The sequence below is a fragment of the Theileria annulata genome, chromosome 2, assembly GCF_000003225.4.
Source record: "Theileria annulata chromosome 2, complete sequence, *** SEQUENCING IN PROGRESS ***".
NCBI lineage: Eukaryota > Apicomplexa > Aconoidasida > Piroplasmida > Theileriidae > Theileria > Theileria annulata.
Genome location: NC_011099.1, coordinates 224,652 through 242,991, shown reverse-complemented (window position 1 = coordinate 242,991; position 18,340 = coordinate 224,652). Strand labels below are relative to the sequence as shown.

The following is an 18,340-nucleotide window of genomic DNA, read 5'->3' as shown; positions in this document are numbered from 1 at the left end:
ATTTATATATATAATATATATAATATAATATATATATAGAAACCCCATGATATAAGAATAAATTAATTTAAAATAATTTTAATAATATATTTTTTATTATTATTATATTAATTAATTTAATTAATTTAATAATTATATTTATGTTATCTTCTTGCTATTATAGCAATTATTATTGGATTCCAATTTGGTTTCCTATTATTCTTTTTTATTAATTTTTCTTTATAATTATTAATTTTGAAAATTTATTAACAAATAGAAAATTTATTAACAAATAGAAAATTTATTTTGAAATATTGACAATTTATCCTGAATTATAGAAATTTATCCTGAATTATAGAAATTTATCCTGAATTATAGAAATTTATCCTGAATTATAGAAATTTATCCTGAATTATAGAAATTTATCCTGAATTATAGAAATTTATCCTGAATTATAGAAATTTATCCTGAATTATAGAAATTTATCCTGAATTATAGAAATTTATTAACAAATATAGAAAATTTATTTGAATCTTATAGATTTTAATACAATTTTTCATACAATTGTATTTAAATTATTTTTAAAAATTATTTTTCTAAAAGAAATTTTTTTATGCGTTTGAGTTATAATTTTATACGTGGATTATTATTATTAAAAATGGGAGCACATTTAAGTAGTCCAAAGACAGAAAAAGTATCAACAAGTGGTGGTAACTTTAAACTTGATTCTACAGTTTTTGGTGCAACTTCTATGCAAGGTTGGAGAATATCAATGGAAGATGCACATCTTACTATACCTTCTTATATTAATAATACAGGTAATACTCTAATACCTAATAACTATATATTTAACTACTCTACTTAGTAAAACCCTAAATTACGAGTATACACTAAAAACCATATATACCTGGTACTAAATACTAAATAGATAATAAGCCTTAAATACCTAGAGTATACTAGTACCCCTAATAGCCTTAAGACTAATATAGACTATTACTATAGCTAAGGCTTAACTACTTTAACTACCATTAACTACTCTTAACTACTTAATACCAGACTGCTTAGACTACTTAATCACCTTAGACTACTATAGACTACTGTAGACTACTTAACTACTATGGTAGCAAGCACCGTAACGGAAATTAATATGAATATAGATGAATTACCAATATCAATAGGAAGTATTTATGGTGTATTTGATGGTCATGGAGGAAATTGTGTAAGTCGTTGGGTATCGGAGAATTTTTCGAATGTGTTTACAAAAGAGTTTCGTGATGTACGTAGACGTTATTTGGATGGTACTTTAGTACCTAAACATGATTCCGATTCTTGTATAGAATCAAAATTAGTTGCAGAAGCTTTACAAAATAGTTTCCTCAAAGTTGATCAACATTTAGCAACACCTGAAGTTGATACACAATTACAACTCATTTCTAATCGGAAAAATGATGATCTCGATTCTAATAATCTTTTCAAAGTCTTATTACCAGATAAACTTAATAATCGACAACATGCTATTGATATTATACAACAATTAACTTCATTCGATACACATTCTTATGATAATAAACGTATATCCATTAATTAATACACTATTTAATTAATTTTAGATAATTATTAGAAAAAATAATTAAGAAAATAGTGATTTTAAAAATAAATGTCAAAAATTGATCGGGTTAGAAGAAATAAATTTTCTTCAATAATCAGATCTTGCTGCACCTAAACTACCTAGACTACCTAATACCCTTAGACTACTATAATTACTTAACTACTTACTTGTATATATACTCACGGTAATTTAGAGAATGATGAATTGAATAAATATGATAGTATACCGTATTATAAAGATGAAGATGTAGATGAAGATATAATAAATAATGAATTAGGAATAAATACTAAAAATTTAGATAACTTTGAAGGTTCTATAGGTGGTACTGCTTCTACCGTTACGGTGTCTAGTACTACTACTACCGATACTACCGTTGAATCAGGTACCATTATGGAAGATACTACTACTCCCTCTACTACTACTACTACTACTCCTAATACTGTAGTGGGTACTACTGATAAAGATATGAATAATATAACAATAAATTTATTACAAAAAGAAAAGGAAGATTTATATGCGATGGGCTGTGGTGCGACATCAGTAGTAGTGGTGGTATTAGAAGATCCATATCCATGTGTAATAGTAGCGAATGCAGGTGATTCACGTTGTGTATTATCAAGAAATAAGTTGGCAGTACCATTATCAATAGATCATAAACCAACAGATGAATTAGAGTTGTGTAGAATACGTAGAGCAGGAGGTAATGTAATTAATGGTCGTGTAGACGGAAATTTAAACCTATCACGTAGTTTAGGTGATTTATCCTTTAAAATGGATCAAAGTTTAGATCAGAGGGAACAGAAAATCATCTCATTTCCTGATGTACAAATTATTAAACTCACACGTGATGATGAGTTTCTTGTACTCGCATGTGATGGGATCTGGGATTGTAAATCCAATCAACAAGTTGTCGATTTCATACATACCAAATTACAATATTATCTTAAATTATATGATAAACATGATCATACCATTAAACATTTTAAACGTAATGATTTAAATAAACATGAGAAGAGTGCTAGTAGTGGTAGTGGTGGTGATAAGGGTGTTGGTGAGAAGAGTACTAGTGGTATTGGTATGGTTAGTGATGTTAGTAGTAGTATTGAGGGATTAGGTACTGGAAAGGGAGCTGTAGGATCAGTACTGTCTGGTGTACCAAGCACCGTAACGGAGGAACTTGAAAAGAATGAAATAATTGATAGAATGGGATCTAATGAAAAAAAGAGAGAAATCTTGGAGAAAATATGTGAAGAATTATGTGATTTATGTCTAAGTAATAACCCAAGTGAATCTGAAGGAATCGGTTGTGATAACATGACTGTTATTATTGTACTCTTTAATCAACAATTGTATAATAAAATACATTAATCTTTTTATAATCAATATATTAGTAGATATATAAGGTGTATTAGTAGGTATATAAGGTGTATTAGTAGTAGTCTAAGGGTAGTTAGGAGTATTAGAGTACTAGGGTTTTAAGGCTTAGGAGGTACTCGTAGTATATTAAGGAGTATAAATGTACTTTAGGTACTCATAGGTATATTAATATGTGTATACTCGTGAATAAGGGTTTTTAGGTACTAAGGAGTATATTAAGTTTATGTATAGTACTATACAGTACTAGAATATTGATATACCTGTGGTAATATACACTAGTGTATATACATACAAGTATATTAAGGTACTAGGTACAGTAGATACTCTAGGAATAGATAATAGGTATATTAGGAGTATTAGAGGATATTTGGAGTACTAAAGTAGTATATCAGTCTACTACAGTATAGTACTCAGGTAATAGTGGTACTACCTACTTAGGTATTAGGGCTACTTAAGGGTATAAGAGTACTATAGTACTATAGGCATTATAGACATTAAGGGTTTTAAGTATATAGTCTAAGGCTATTAGGGTTTAGTGTATACTCGTAATTTAGGGTTTTAATTAATAGTTAAGTGTAAACTCGTAACTCAGGGTTTTAATGACTATATATTAATATATAAAGAATATATTCTTATTAGATTAAATTTGTCTATTAATAGATTTTATTTAAATTAAATCTTGATATAAATTGGATCTATTAATAATTTTAAGATTTAATATTAAAAAATCATTTAATATTAAAAATCAATTAATTAAATAATAAAAATCAATTAAAATATGAAAAATTAATTAAAATAAAATCTATTAAAATTTAATAAATCAATTTATATAACGAGAAAATAAATTTCATCAAATCTAATCAAATTCATAAAAATTAAATAATAATTAAAATAATAATTAAAATAATAATTAAAATAATAATTAAAATAATTTAAATTAAAATAATTTAAATTAAATGAATAAAATATTGAATGATGATGAAAATTTGGAAATTAATAATATTTATTATAGGATCAATTAATTGTATTGATCCAATTGATATAGATTTACTTCAAGCAGTGAATATGCCTGGAGTAAAAAGTACACTTGTAACATTCCATACTATACAATATTTCATTTTAGCTCCTCTTGATACTCATTTTATTAACTCTGTTAGACATGGTGACACCATGTTATTCCAGAGGAATAATACAAGTTGTTTAAAGATAGTTACAACTAATAATGGAACACATAGTTTTATCTATATACGTATCATTACTCAAAGTCTTTCAGATCTTTACTTCAGATTTTATTTACCTATTCATGGTCCACCAGTACTTGGTAGAATGGCACCAGCTCTAACTACTGTTAATACACTTTTAAGATTACTTGCCAATTCACATCCATCACTCAATCCCAGAGGATTCAATATGTTTGATAATTCTGATCCAATAGATGAAGATGAAGGTGAAGATAGTGATAGTGACGGTGATGACGATGATGGAGATGATGGAGACGAAGGAGGAGATGGAGGTGATAATGGAGGAGGTGGATTTGGTGGTGGAGATGGTGGTAACTCAGATGAAGGAGGAGATGACGGAAATGGTGGTGGAGGTGATGAAATACTTGGACCGGCTGCTATAGGAGCAGTAGATATAGCATTAGGAGAAATGAATCAAGAAGGAATACAAGGAATGATAGGAGGATTACAAGAATTTGTACCAAACATACCAGAACAAGAAGGAAATTCACCAAGTAATTACTCTTAAATAGGCTTAGATAGCTTTAAGTAGTTAATAGGCTCAATTAGCCTTAATGGGCCTTAACTACCTAAATAGGCCTTAACTACCTAAATAGGCCTTAACTACCTAAATAGTCTTATTTACCCTTAACTACTGTAGACTACTATAGTTAATAATTCTATAGATGAAAGTGAAGGAGATGAAGTTAACCAAGGAGAAGGTGAAGAAGAAGATATAAATTATGAAATGGTTCAACATGAAGGCGAAGGATTAGATGATTCAGGAGATAATGAACAAGATTTGGGAATGGATCTGAGTCAATACGCAGGTTATTTTAGAATCAGTACTCTACCAATTAATGAACAAATGGAACAAGATATTGATCAAAAAATTCTTGAAGATATGGAAGAAATTGACCTACAAATACAACAAGAATTAGGTCAAGGAATGGGACAAATGGGTGAGGGAATAGACCAGTTTGGTCAGGGAATAGACCAATTTGGTCAAGGAATAGAACAGTCTGGTGATGGAATAGACCAATTTGGTGGATTGGCACCAAATTTAAGTGAACTTTTAGATGCTTTTCTTGACAATTTAATACAACAACAATTAAATCCAGAAACTATGGATCCTGAGTTAGCTGGTTATACACAGTCACTTGGACCTGAGTTAGCTGGTCTAATGGACCCTGTTGGATCTGACCCAGTTGGACCTGGAACACTTGAACAAGTAGAATCATCTGGTAATGTGGATACACCTGGTCTAATGGATCCAATTGTACCTAATATAATTGAACAATTAGAATCTACTGGAACTAAAATAAATGAACCTTTGGAACAAATGTCACCAGAATTAGTAGAAGTAGAAATGGAATCAGAAGTAGAATCAGAAGGACATTATGACTTATATGATGAAGATAAAACAGATACAGAATAATTTTTAAATAAATTAAATAATTTAATATTTTAAATTTAAATCTAATAATTACCCAAGAATCTATTTAACTTATTATTTACTAACTATTAACTAAATATTGTATAAAATTGTTAAATTGGTTAAAAATTGTTAAATTAGTAAAAAATTTGTTAAATTTGTTGAATTTGTTGGAAATTTGTTGAAAAATGGAATTGGATATATCGAAATTGGATCGTTTAGAGAAATTGAATTGTTGTAAACATTATTGGTCTAATGTACCAATGGAAATATATATATCAAATGAAGAGAATAAATTATTAACAATTCGTGATAATAATATTATTATTTGGCAATCTAATGATAATTATTGTAAATTTCTTTATTGTTATCATAATTCTAAACAAATTACTTTATTACAACTTATTATTTTATTTTCTAATAATAAACATAAACGTTTATATTTTTCTAAAGTTAATTCTTCCGTTACGGTGACTGGTCCTACGGATAGTACACCTGTACCTGGTACTGTAAGTACTACTGTTACTAAGGATACTAATACTAATACTAATAATAGTACTGAGGATACTAATACTAACGAAGTCCATTTCGGGGATAAGGAAGCCCCTTTTGGGGCTGTTGGTGAGGAAACTACTGGTACCGTTGGAGCAAGCACCGTAACGGGAAAATGGATACAAATAGATAATGATATATTATATAATGAAATAAATAAATTAAGTGAAATATTACCAAGAAATGAAAGTGAAATGGAACGTTGGACATTAAATTCGAATATAGAAAATTTTATTCCTAAAATGAAACCGAAATATTTTGCTGTAGATTTGGATCGTACATTTTTAATACATAATTCCAAGAAAATGATTGAAAATATTAAATCATTTGAATATTTAAGAAATAATAATTTTATTCCATTTTTTTGTACAGGTACTGCGTTACGGTGACTGGTCCCACGGCCACCATAGCCACCAGTAGTAGCCCCGTAAGGGGTCTTCTATATAGTTCCTTAGTTATACCTTTAGTTATATAGTTATATATAGTAGTTAGTTATAGTACACTCCATACCTGTAGTTAGCTCCCTTTCCCTATTACACTTCATACCCATAGAATTAGCTCCCTTTCGAGGAGTATCAAAAGTGTTATTTAGCTCCCTTTCCCAGGGTCTAGTTAGTTCCTTAGTTATATACTTAAGGGAGTTAATTAGGTATTAGGGCTAGTTAGTTATACCCTTAGTTATATAGTAGTTAGTTCTTAGTCCCCTTACGGGGATTACTTTAGTTAGTCCCTTCGGGGCTTAGTAGTTAGTTATATCCCTCCAGGATTAGTTACTCCTTAAGGGGAGTAGTTTGACCTCACACCGTAACGTGATTATAGGCCGTTCATTTGAAAGTAAATTTGATGGTTTTAAAGAAATAATGTTGAAATATTCAAATTATAAAGGATATCCAGGTATATATAATAATGGTGCAATAGTATATGATATAAATGGTAATATAATAAAATATAATTATTTTACTAAAGAATATATGGAAAAATTAATAAAATATATATTGGAGAATAAGTTGGAAAATTATTTTCTATTTCATGATTTGAATGGATTTTATTGTTTATCAGATCCATACTTTGTTACAAGTAAATTATATTTATTCTATGATTATACAAATAATATAATTATATTACCAGAAGAATTAATTGAGAAGAAAATCTTAATGATATATTTTGGTAAATTTGAAGTGGAATTTGGACCATTTACAAATGGCATAGATCATATAGGAAATTTTACATTATATGAATTATTTGTTGAAATCGTACCACCAAATACTTCGAAATGTTCTGGAGTCAAATGTTTAATGGATTATTATCATTTAGATAATGATATGATTTATTTCGTTGGTGATGGGAACAATGATATTGAAATTATGCAAATGTTAAATAATTCATTTGCTGTATTAAATGCACCAGATCGAGTTAAACAATTTGCTAAATATATCTTACCTAAAACACATTATAATAATGCTGTACAATTTCTTTTTAATCTTATATATCAATATATACTATAGATAGGGGGTATCTATTGAGTTTTTAGTAGTAGTACAGCAAGTCTTAGGTAGTTAAGAGTACTATATTAGTTTTGTTTAGTAGTTAATTATTCCCTACTTAACTCCTAAATTTGGCTCATTAGGCTCTAATTACCCTTTAACTAGTCTTAACTATCTCTTAGACTACTTACTATAGTTATAGTAATTATTATTAAAAACCCTAATTCACGAGTATACACATACTAATATACCTACGGTTATCTAAAGTACCTATAATACCATTATATACGTATAATACCCTTAGTATACACTAGTGTATAGTCTATATACTATAGTAATACATAATAGCCATAATAGCCTCAATAGTCTTAGAATACCTCGGGAAAACAAGTCAAGAATAGACTCTCCCTTATGGTCTAAATAACACTCCCATCCACGGACTGAATCAATTCTTGCTGTATTAAGACATGGTGATTTAAGACCTGATACCATACACATTCTATCTAATATATAGTACATCCATTTATATATTTATATTGAGTCAAAATATCTGGTAATTTCAATCTTGTAGACTAGCCTAGCTAGATATCAGTTACCACATAAGATACTCCAATTACTCTTAGTGGGGAATGAATATGAATATGACGTACCCCATGGGTAAAGGGATATGACCTAGACTCCATCACTATATTCACTTTGTTGCTAGAGCTAACGACTTAAGACAACTATTTATTAGTCAGAGATGAAGTTTGTGATATTAGCTTTACTTGCTTTGGCATCTGGTCTTCATGCCGCAAAATTGGACTTAAAACCATTAGGCTTTGTCCTTTTTGGAAAGCATGGTGAAGGTACTACAGCCACTGTTGCAGCCGGCAAATGTCCACTCGGAACTCTTCCCGACACTGTATTCCTTCACAAGACCTTTGAAAAGGCAGGTCATTTCTTCACATGGGTTAGACCAGTACATGGTAAGGTTGATGAGGTAGCATGTGGATCACATGCTGTTTGGAAGGCTGCCGCTGGTGAAGTACTTCTTGACTTGCACTTTGTAGGTAACAAGGAATCTGAGAAGTTTGTCCACTTGGAACTTTTCCACCCAGCTGTAGGTTCACATCACTTATTCCTTAAATTCGCCGCTGATGGTACCGCCGCTGGTGTTCTTGGTATGGCAGCCTTTGTAGTTGCTGCTCATGGATTAGTCGAAGGACTTCCTGCATTTGATGGTCTTCCTGCTCATCCACTTGTCCATGCTTTGGCTGCACATGCTGCACATGCTAAACATGCTGGTGCTAGTGCCAAGGATGGTCTTGGCGCTCATGGCGCTGCCCTTGTTGCTGCCTAATCTAATTAATTTAAGTTTTAACAAATCGTTTGGTATTAAACAAACGGGACTTTGTTTAATACTTTGTAACCACATAATTTTAGTCCTATACCATAAAATATATATTACATAGAGTACATAGTATACTTAAGGCTACTAGAGTACCTAACGTAGCCTTAAGTACCTGAATAGCCCTAGTACCTAAGTAGGTAGTGCCACTACTACTTAAGTACTGTACTGTAGTAGACTACCATACTACTTTAGTACTCCTAATAGTCCTAATACCCTTATATACTTGTATGTATATACACTAGTGTATACTGACTACTCTTATTACTATTACTATACATATATGGTATATATTATATATTGTAATGAGATTAAGATTAGATTACCAATTAGCTGGTTTAACACCTGGAATATATCCCATATTAACATATTCTCTTAAGAAATGTCTTCCTAAACCAAAAAAACTATAATATGCTCTAAATCGACCTATAAATCAGTTACGGTGTCTCGTTACGGTGCTTGGTCAAGCAGTAACTAAGGAATTACTATATAACTAAGTACCCCCTGGAAAGGGAGCTAAATCTATGGGTACAGAGTGTAATATGGGAAAGAGAGCTAAATAACTGTATAACTAAGGGAGCCCCGGAGGGGCTATATAGCTAAAGAAACCCCTTTGGGGGTACAGCTGTTGCAAGCACCGTAACGTACCAGAAATAGGACAATAATGATGAAATTTAGTTGATGAAGAATCTTTAGGTAAAGAATCAAGTTTATATTTCCAATACATAAGTTCACTAATGTTTCGTGAATTTTTAATATATTCTTTATATTTTCTACGTACAAAATAATATATCGTCTTCAAATATTTCCTTCTTCTTGCTCTTATTACTATTGCTCTTCTTGATTTCATATATTTTCCTTCTGGTGATACTATACATCCGTTACGGTGCTTGGTCAAACAGTACCCCCAGAGGGGGTTCTATATAACTAACTACTCCCCTAGGGTACCCCGTAATAACTAAGGAACCCTGGGAAAGGGAGCTAATTTTACAGCTATGGAGTGTACTAGTGAGAAAAATATTAATGAAATTGCTGTTGTAACTAAAACTGGGGAGTCAGGTACTTTTTCCGTGGATACTAATACTAAGGGTACTAACTACAGTAGATATATAACTAAAGAACTACGGTAAGGTATATAACTGTATAACTAAGGAGACCCCTTTCAGGGGTTAGGGAGCTCCTTAAGGAGATAACTAAGTAGTGGTTATTGGAGCTGCTGGAGCAAGCACCGTAAAGGAATAATTGGATACAATTATTTTTACCAAAAAAACCAATTGGTTTTTGTGGTTTAATCCAAAGTTCTTCAGGTATTTCAGGTCCATAATACATTAATTGTTTCTTTATAATTTCATCATTTTTATGAAATTTCGGTATTCTAATACCAAATTCATCTAAAAAAATAATTTTTCTACAAATTTTAAAATTTTTTTACACATTCAAATTTTTTTAAAATTAATTTAATTAAATTATAATTTTAAATTAATTAATTTATTTTTTAATTAAAATTTAATTTTTTACCTTGTAATAATAAATTATAATAAAAATGTGTATTAAAATAATATTTATTATTAAAATTATATAAAAATGAATTAATAAATTTAATAAATAATAAATTAATTAAATATATTTTAATTTTAAGCATAAATTTATTTAATTAAATGTGGTAAAGTCATATTTAATAATTTTAAGATCTAATATCCCAATATTGGAATCCAAAAAAAAAATTATATTATTTTTTCTTAAAATAAAAATTAAATTAAACTTTTTAAATTGTTAATAATTAAATTTATTTTTTATTAAAATTATTTATTTATATATTGTAATATTATTATACATTGTTGTAAAATAAGATTCTACAATACTACAGTACTCAAATTGTTAAATTATTCTAAAATTGTTGTAAAATAATTAAAATTATTAAAATTATTGTTAAAAATTGTAAAATAATAAAATAATTAAAATTATTCTAAAGTTGTAAAATTATTCTAAGATTCTAAAGTTGTAAAATAATTAAAATTGTTTTTAAAAAAATTAATTTGTAAAATATTTATATTATTTAATACAAAATGACAGTAAATTCACCATTTATACCAATTTCATATGAAGGTATTTATTCTTCCGTTACGGTGCTTGGTCACACAGTCACCAACATCCCCGAAACAGGAGTACCTTAAGGGGATTCCTTTAATTATACAGTTATTTACTCCTACTTTAGTTATTTAATCCCCTTGAGTAGTTTTTTGGTTAGTTATAGTATTTACTATACTGTTGTACCAAGCCTCGAAGGGGAGCTATTCATCCCCTTACGGGGAGTACTTAGTTATATACTTAAGAGGACTAGTTGGTTATTTAGTACTATTATAGCAAGCTCCGTTACTGTGGAAAATTCCACCACCCAAATTGCTGCACCTAAACTACTTAACTACTCCTTTAATATCCCTTAACTACTTAAATATCCCTTAACTACTTAAATATCCCTTAACTACTTAAATAACCCTTAACTACTTAAATAACCCTTAACTACTCTTAACTACCCCTTAAATACTCCTTATACCCTTAACTACTATATATATTTTTTAGATCCACAAAATATTTGGGATATTATTGAAAAGATTTTAACACGAATTGATAATTTTCAAATTACATTAACACGTAATATTAAACTTGAAAATTTATTAATTAATTCCTCCGTTACGGGGTCAGGTCCAACAGCAACAGTTGTACCTGGTCCTGGTCTAACGGGAAAGGGAGCTAATTTTATGGTTACCAAGTGTACCTCTGGAAAGGGAGCTAATTTTATGGTTACCAAGTGTACTACGGGAAAGGGAGCTAATTTTACAGCTATGAAGTGTACTACTAAGGATATTGGTACTCCTGGAAAGGGAGCTAGTGGTACATTTGGACCAAGCACCGTAACTGAAGAGAAAAAAATAAAAAAATTTATAAAATGTAAATATATAAATATAAATAACAAAAATAACAATGTAAATGGAAATGAAGTTGAATTATTAACAGAAAAACCATATTTATATATATATTTGATGAAGAATATTGAAAATGAAATAACTAATGAAGAATTTAATAAATTTCTTAACAAACGTTTGAATAATAAATTTAATGAAGAATTTCTTATTATTATTCTTATGGAAAATATTAATAACAAATTCTATAATAAAATTAAAAATCATTTACATAAATTACATCTACACAATCGTATTATCAAATTATTTCTTACATCACGTATCTTATTATTATTGTAGTTATATAATTATTGTAGTTATGTAATTATGAGTAGACAATAGTTAATTATAGTATTATAGTAGTCTATAGTATTTAAGGCTATTAAGTAGTTAGGTATATTAGGTATTTAAGGGTTATTTTAGGTATATTAGGTATTTAAGGGTTATTTTAGCCTATTTAGCTATATAAGGGTTATTTTAGGTATTTAAGGTATTTTAGGTATTTTAGGTATTTAAGGTATTTTAGGTATTTTAGGTAGTTAAGCTATATTAGGTATTTTAGGCCTATTTTAGCCTATATTAGGTATTTTAGCCTATTTAGCTATATAAGGGTTATTTTAGGTATTTAAGGTATTTTAGGCTATATAAGGGTTATTTTAGGGTATTTAGGTATTTAAGGCCTATTAAGCCTATCTAAACCTATCTAAGCCTATTTAGCTATATAAGGGCTATTTTAGGTATTTAAGCCTATTTAAGGCTTATTTTAGGTATTAGTAGCTAGTTATTAGGTAATAATAATAATATAGAAGGAGAAATAAAAGAAGATGAGAATATAATATTATTGGAGAAATTAATAAAGAAATATATTATTATTAATATTAATAAACGTTATCTTTATTTATTAATTAATCTTATTAAACCCATTACGGGGTCTTCCGTTACGGTGTCTAATTCCACCGAAGAAAATAAAATTGCTGCTCCTAACGTACTTACTTCAACTTCTAATAGTACTCCTCGAAAGGGAGCTAATTCTACAGCCACCAAGTTTATCATTGGACCAAGCACCGTAACTGGTGAGAAAATTCCTAATGAAATTGCTGCTGTAACTAGATCTGGGGAGTCAAGTACTTTTTCTGAGGATACTAATGATAAGGTTATTAAGGATATTGAGGATATTAATACTAGGGGATTAAGTACTGTTACTGAGGAAACTGGTACTAAGGAAGCCCCTTTAGGGGCTGGTAGTAAGGATAGTGAGGAATCTGGTACCGTTGGAGCAAGCACCGTAACGGACACCGTAATGGAGAAAAAAATATTTGATTATATAAAATTATATGAAGATTGGTTGAATATATTTTATAAATTAAAATTATTAATGGATTATTTAATTTTTTATGAAATTTTATTTTATAATCCTATTTTTTCTTCCGTTACGGTGTCTAGTACCACGGCTACAACTACTACTGAGGATACTAAGAATACTACTGGTAGTAAGGATATTGAGGATATTGGTACCATTGGAGCAAGCACCGTTACGGAAGAAAATTCTACTATTCTTGCTGCTCCTAATGTACCTACTGTTACTAAGGATATAGACACTCTAATCTTAAGAATAAATACCATTATAAATAATATAATAAATAATAATAGTATAAAAAATTTAACAAATTATGAAATAAAGAAATTTATATTATATAAACAATTATTAATAATAAAATATAATTTAAATAATAAAATTATTTATTTAATTACATTATTTCTTTTCAATTTTATTTTCTTTTTACTTAATAATTTTATACCAAATAATTTTATTTTCAATTTTATTAACAATTTTATACCAACCATAACAACAGTACCAACTGTACCAACTGTACCAACTGTACCAACTGTAACCTCAGTACCCTCAGTACCAAATAATATACAATTGAATGGTATAAATGATATTGTATTGGAAAATTTAAATAATAATAATATAATTATTATTTTATTTGAAATTATTATTTTTATTAATCATTATATTAATTCTTCCGTTACGGTGACTGGTCCACCAAACAATACTACTACCACGGGAAAGGGAGCTAATTTTACAGCCACCGAGTGTACTATGGGTACTCCCGGAAAGGGAGCTAATTTTACAGCTATGGAGTGTACTACAGGAAAGGGAGCTAATTCTATGGGTACCAAGTGTACTAGTGAGAAAATTCCTAATACTATTGCTGCTGTAACTAATTCTAGGGAGTCGGATACTTTTGATGAATTAGATACCTTAACGGATAATATATTAATATTAAATATATTAAAACAATATAATATTAATATTCATACTAGTACTAAGGATACTATTGGTACTAAGGATACTATTGGTACTAAGGGTACTATTGGTACTGGTACTAAGGGAGCTAGGGATACTACTACTACTACTGGTACTGGTACTACTGGTATAGAAGAAGATAAATATATAATAAATACATATAAATATATATCATTTATATATTTATTATTATATAAATTTTTATCATACAATAATATTATTACTTCCATTACGGGGTCTGGTCTCACAGATACTGAAGATACTACTGATACTGAGGATACTACTGATACTGAGGATACTGAGCTTGATAGTATAGTTGAACCTGACACCGTAACTGAGGAGAAAAATCCTAATAAAATTGCTGTTGTAACTAAATCTGGGGAGTCAGGTACTTTTTCCGTAGATATTAAGGATACTAATACTAAGGGAGAGGGAGTTAATACTAAGGATACTAAGGATACTGAGGAAACCCCTTTTGAGGTTGATGAGGATACTGTAGATGATATTAAGGAAGATGAATTTATAAATTATATTAATAATATTTATAATATAATAATACAATTATCATTTAATATACAATTTCTTCAATCTAATACTTCCGTTACGGTGACTGGTCCACCAAACAGTACTAGTACCCCCGGAAAGAGAGCTAATGACACTTTTAGTACTATGGGAAAGGGAGCTAATTTTACCCTTATGGAGTGTATTCCGGGAAAGGGAGCTAATTCTACAGGTACCAAGTGTACTACCGGAAAGGGAGCTAATTCTACCCTTATGGAGTGTACTAGTGAGAAAATTCTGAATGAAATTGCTGTTGTAACTAAAACTGGGGAGTCGAGTACTTTTACTAAGGATATTACTGGTAAGGTTATTAAGGATAGTAAGGATACTGTAGAGATAAGTAAGACCCCTTCGGGGGGAGTTGGTGAGGAAGTTGGCTGCCTTGAACCTCACTCCGTTATGGAGGAAATAATAAAATTAGAAAAAAAATTATATATAGAACTAAATAATATAAATAATTATAAAAATAATATAATAAATAATTGTATAAAATATTTTATATTATCAAATCTTATTAATTATAAAGATTTATTTTTAAATTTTACTTATATTGATTCCAATTATCTTTATAATTCTTTTTATTATAAATTTATTACTTCCGTTACGGTGTCAGGTACAACAGATACTATTCCTCCTCCTAAGGATACTATTGGTACTGAGGAACCTGACACTACTGAAGAAAATTCCACTACCCAATTTGCTGCTACTAAAGTAGCTGATGGTATTAAGGGATCTACTACTAGGGATAGTGATGTTATTACTACAGTTGGAGCAAGCACCGTAATGGAGGATAATATTACTGAATTTGAAGATAATATAAGTATTAGTACTAGTGATACTATAGAAGATACTATTGATACTATTAATACTAGTGGTAATATTATTGAGGAAAAAAATATTAATGAAATTGCTGCTGTAACTAGATCTGGGGGGTCAAGTACTTTTTCTGAGGGAGTTCGTACTGAGGATATTAGGGATACTGAGGAAACCCCTTTCGGGGCTGTAGATGTGGGAACTGGTGCCGTTGGAGCAAGCACCGTAACGGAAGACACCGTAATGGAAGAATTAGATAAATTAGATGAAATAGGTATAGATATGAAAATATATAATTGTGATGAATATGAACATATATTTAATAAAAAAAATTATAATATAAATAATGAAGAAATTATATTACATAAATTTTGTAAAAATTTTCTTCACATATTATTTATTAAACCCGTTACGGTGACTGGTCCACCAAACAGTACTACCCCTGGAAAGGGAGCTAATTCTACAGGTACAGAGTGTACCCCTGGAAAGGGAGCTAATTTTACAGCTATGGAGTGTACTACCGGAAAGGGAGCTAATTCTATGCCTATGGAGTGTACTACGGAGAAAATTCCTAATGAAATTGCTGTTGTAACTAAAACTGGGGAGTCAGGTAATAATTCTAAGGATACTAATACTATGGAAACCCCTTTCGGGGATAAGGAAGCCTCTTTCGGGGCTGCCGTAGGACCAGTCACCGTAACGGGAGACACCATAAAAGAATTATTAATGAAAATAATATTAAAAGGAATAATAATAAAAGAAATAATAATAATAAATATAGATAATAAAATAAAAGAAATAAATATACCAATAAAAAATAAATTAATTAATCAAAAAAATAATTTGGATAATGAAAATTTGAATAATTTATTTATAAATGAAATAAAATTACCAAAATTTAAAAATAAATTATTATTATGTTTATATATAATTTCTAATGATATTATTTCTAATAATATTAAATTATTCAATATACAATTATTTCAACAAAAATTAAATAAATTATCAAATTATAAGAAAATTAATGAAATTAATGAAAAAAATGAAAAAAATGAAGAATTATTGGAAAAAAATGTGAAAAATGAAGAATTATTGGAAATGTTGGAAATGTCGGAAGAATTATTGGAAAAAAAAGTGATAAATAATGAAAAATTGTATATAAAAAATTATGAAATAATATTAACAGAAATATTTGATGTAGAATTATTTGATGAGATAATAAATTTATGTATAAATTTTAAACATTTAATAAAAATTAATAAAATTTTAGTTAATAATAAAATTTTATCTACTAATAATTTATTATTAAATTTCAATTCTTCTTATAAAATTAATATTCATCAAATTATTAAATTATTAGATAATTCCTCCGGTACGGTGCTTGGTCACACGGCCAGTAATGCTCCAACAGCCAGTAATGGTACTGAGGTTAGTACTACTGAGGATACTGGTATTACTACTGTAGATAGTACTACCAATAGTAATAGTACCACTAATACTAAGCTTATTAGTACCATTGGAGCAAGCACCTTAACTGAGGATAATATTCCTACTCATTTTACCCCTGGAAAGGGAGCTAATTTTACAGCCACCGAGTGTACCCCTGGAAAGGGAGCTAATTCTACAGCTATAGAGTGTACCATTGGAGCAAGCACCGTAACTGAGGAGAAAATTCCTAATGAAATTGCTGTTGTAACTAAAACTGGGGAGTCAGATACTTTTTCTATGGATACTAAGGGAGTTGGTGAGGGTAGTGAGCGAACCCCTTTTGGAGGTACTGCTGGTCTGAGTGAGGATACTTCTGTTGGTGGACCTGACCCCGATTCGGAAGAAAAAATAGAAATAAAAGTATATTATAAAATGTATAGAAAATTTAAATCATCATTAGAAGAATTATCAGAAGAATTAATATATAAAATATATTTAAATAGAATTAATAATACATTTACTATTTCACGTAATTATAATTCTGGTACTAATTTATATATTTCTAATTCTATAAAACATTTTATTAACAATATTAAAATTATTCAACCCGTTACGGTGCTTGGTCAAGCAGATACTATTCATCCTCTTAACAGAGCCGTTACTAAGGATACCCTTAGAGCAAGCACCGTAACTAAGGGAAAGAGAGCTAATTTTATGCCTATAGAATGTACTAAGGGTAATATTGATACTAGTATTAATAGTATTAAGGATATTAAGGGTATAAAAGGTATAATAGAGAATAATAATATAAGAATGGAATATATAATGAATATACCATATTATGGATATATAAATAAGTATATGAAAATAAATATAAGAATAAGATTAAATAAAGATATGAAAATAAGTTATAAAATAGAAAAAAATGAAAATTGGTTAATAGAAGGATTAATATTAAATAATATAAAATTATCTAAAAATACATTTTTTAATATTAATTTTATATTAATACCAATTAAATTAGGACATTTATATTTACCTAATATTAATTTTAATCTTAATCTTAATTTACCAAAACATCAAATTACTATTTTCCCACAACATTCTTTAATCTAATATTATATACACATATATATTTATATATATAAATTATTATATTTTTAATATATAAATTTATATTATATTATTTAATAATTAAGATTCCAATTTTATATATTATAA

At 28.8% G+C, this 18,340-nt stretch overlaps 7 protein-coding genes across 7 annotated transcripts, besides 3 other annotated features; 6 read left to right on the top strand and 1 right to left on the bottom strand.

The window, feature by feature from the left end:
* Positions 1–592: 592 nt before the first annotated feature.
* Positions 593–2,956, top strand: TA15545 (protein phosphatase 2c, putative; the record flags this gene model as incomplete). The annotated part of the gene is made up of 3 exons (XM_946757.1): positions 593–797; positions 1,083–1,550; positions 1,782–2,956. 3 exons carry the CDS (start codon positions 593–595, stop codon positions 2,954–2,956), a joined length of 1,848 nt encoding a protein of 615 aa, XP_951850.1.
* Positions 2,957–3,940: 984 nt separating this feature from the next.
* On the top strand, positions 3,941–5,623 carry TA15555 (uncharacterized protein; the record flags this gene model as incomplete). Its single annotated transcript, XM_946756.1, has 2 exons — positions 3,941–4,700; positions 4,872–5,623. 2 exons carry the CDS (start codon positions 3,941–3,943, stop codon positions 5,621–5,623), a joined length of 1,512 nt encoding a protein of 503 aa, XP_951849.1.
* A 185-nt stretch (positions 5,624–5,808) lies between these two features.
* Positions 5,809–6,561, top strand: TA15560 (uncharacterized protein; the record flags this gene model as incomplete). The annotated part of the gene is made up of 1 exon (XM_946755.1): positions 5,809–6,561. One exon carries the CDS (start codon positions 5,809–5,811, stop codon positions 6,559–6,561), a length of 753 nt encoding a protein of 250 aa, XP_951848.1.
* Positions 6,562–7,032: 471 nt separating this feature from the next.
* TA15565 (uncharacterized protein) lies at positions 7,033–7,677 on the top strand (the record flags this gene model as incomplete). The annotated part of the gene is made up of 3 exons (XM_946754.1): positions 7,033–7,105; positions 7,139–7,249; positions 7,301–7,677. 3 exons carry the CDS (start codon positions 7,033–7,035, stop codon positions 7,675–7,677), a joined length of 561 nt encoding a protein of 186 aa, XP_951847.1.
* Positions 7,678–8,398: 721 nt separating this feature from the next.
* Positions 8,399–8,449: a sequence feature (Signal peptide predicted for TA15570 by SignalP 2.0 HMM (Signal peptide probability 1.000, signal anchor probability 0.000) with cleavage site probability 0.956 between residues 17 and 18).
* On the top strand, positions 8,399–8,998 carry TA15570 (uncharacterized protein; the record flags this gene model as incomplete). The annotated part of the gene is made up of 1 exon (XM_946753.1): positions 8,399–8,998. The coding sequence occupies one exon, from the start codon at positions 8,399–8,401 to the stop codon at positions 8,996–8,998; it is 600 nt and encodes a 199-aa protein (XP_951846.1).
* Positions 8,999–9,617: 619 nt separating this feature from the next.
* TA15573 (uncharacterized protein) lies at positions 9,618–10,375 on the bottom strand (the record flags this gene model as incomplete). The annotated part of the gene is made up of 2 exons (XM_946752.1): positions 9,618–9,965; positions 10,169–10,375. 2 exons carry the CDS (start codon positions 10,373–10,375, stop codon positions 9,618–9,620), a joined length of 555 nt encoding a protein of 184 aa, XP_951845.1.
* Positions 10,376–11,805: 1,430 nt separating this feature from the next.
* Positions 11,806–18,235, top strand: TA15580 (uncharacterized protein; the record flags this gene model as incomplete). The annotated part of the gene is made up of 2 exons (XM_946751.1): positions 11,806–12,302; positions 13,015–18,235. The coding sequence occupies 2 exons, from the start codon at positions 11,806–11,808 to the stop codon at positions 18,233–18,235; spliced, it is 5,718 nt and encodes a 1,905-aa protein (XP_951844.1).
* Positions 13,391–13,459: a sequence feature (2 probable transmembrane helices predicted for TA15580 by TMHMM2.0 at aa 292-314 and 409-431).
* Positions 13,742–13,810: a sequence feature (2 probable transmembrane helices predicted for TA15580 by TMHMM2.0 at aa 292-314 and 409-431).
* Positions 18,236–18,340: the final 105 nt, after the last annotated feature.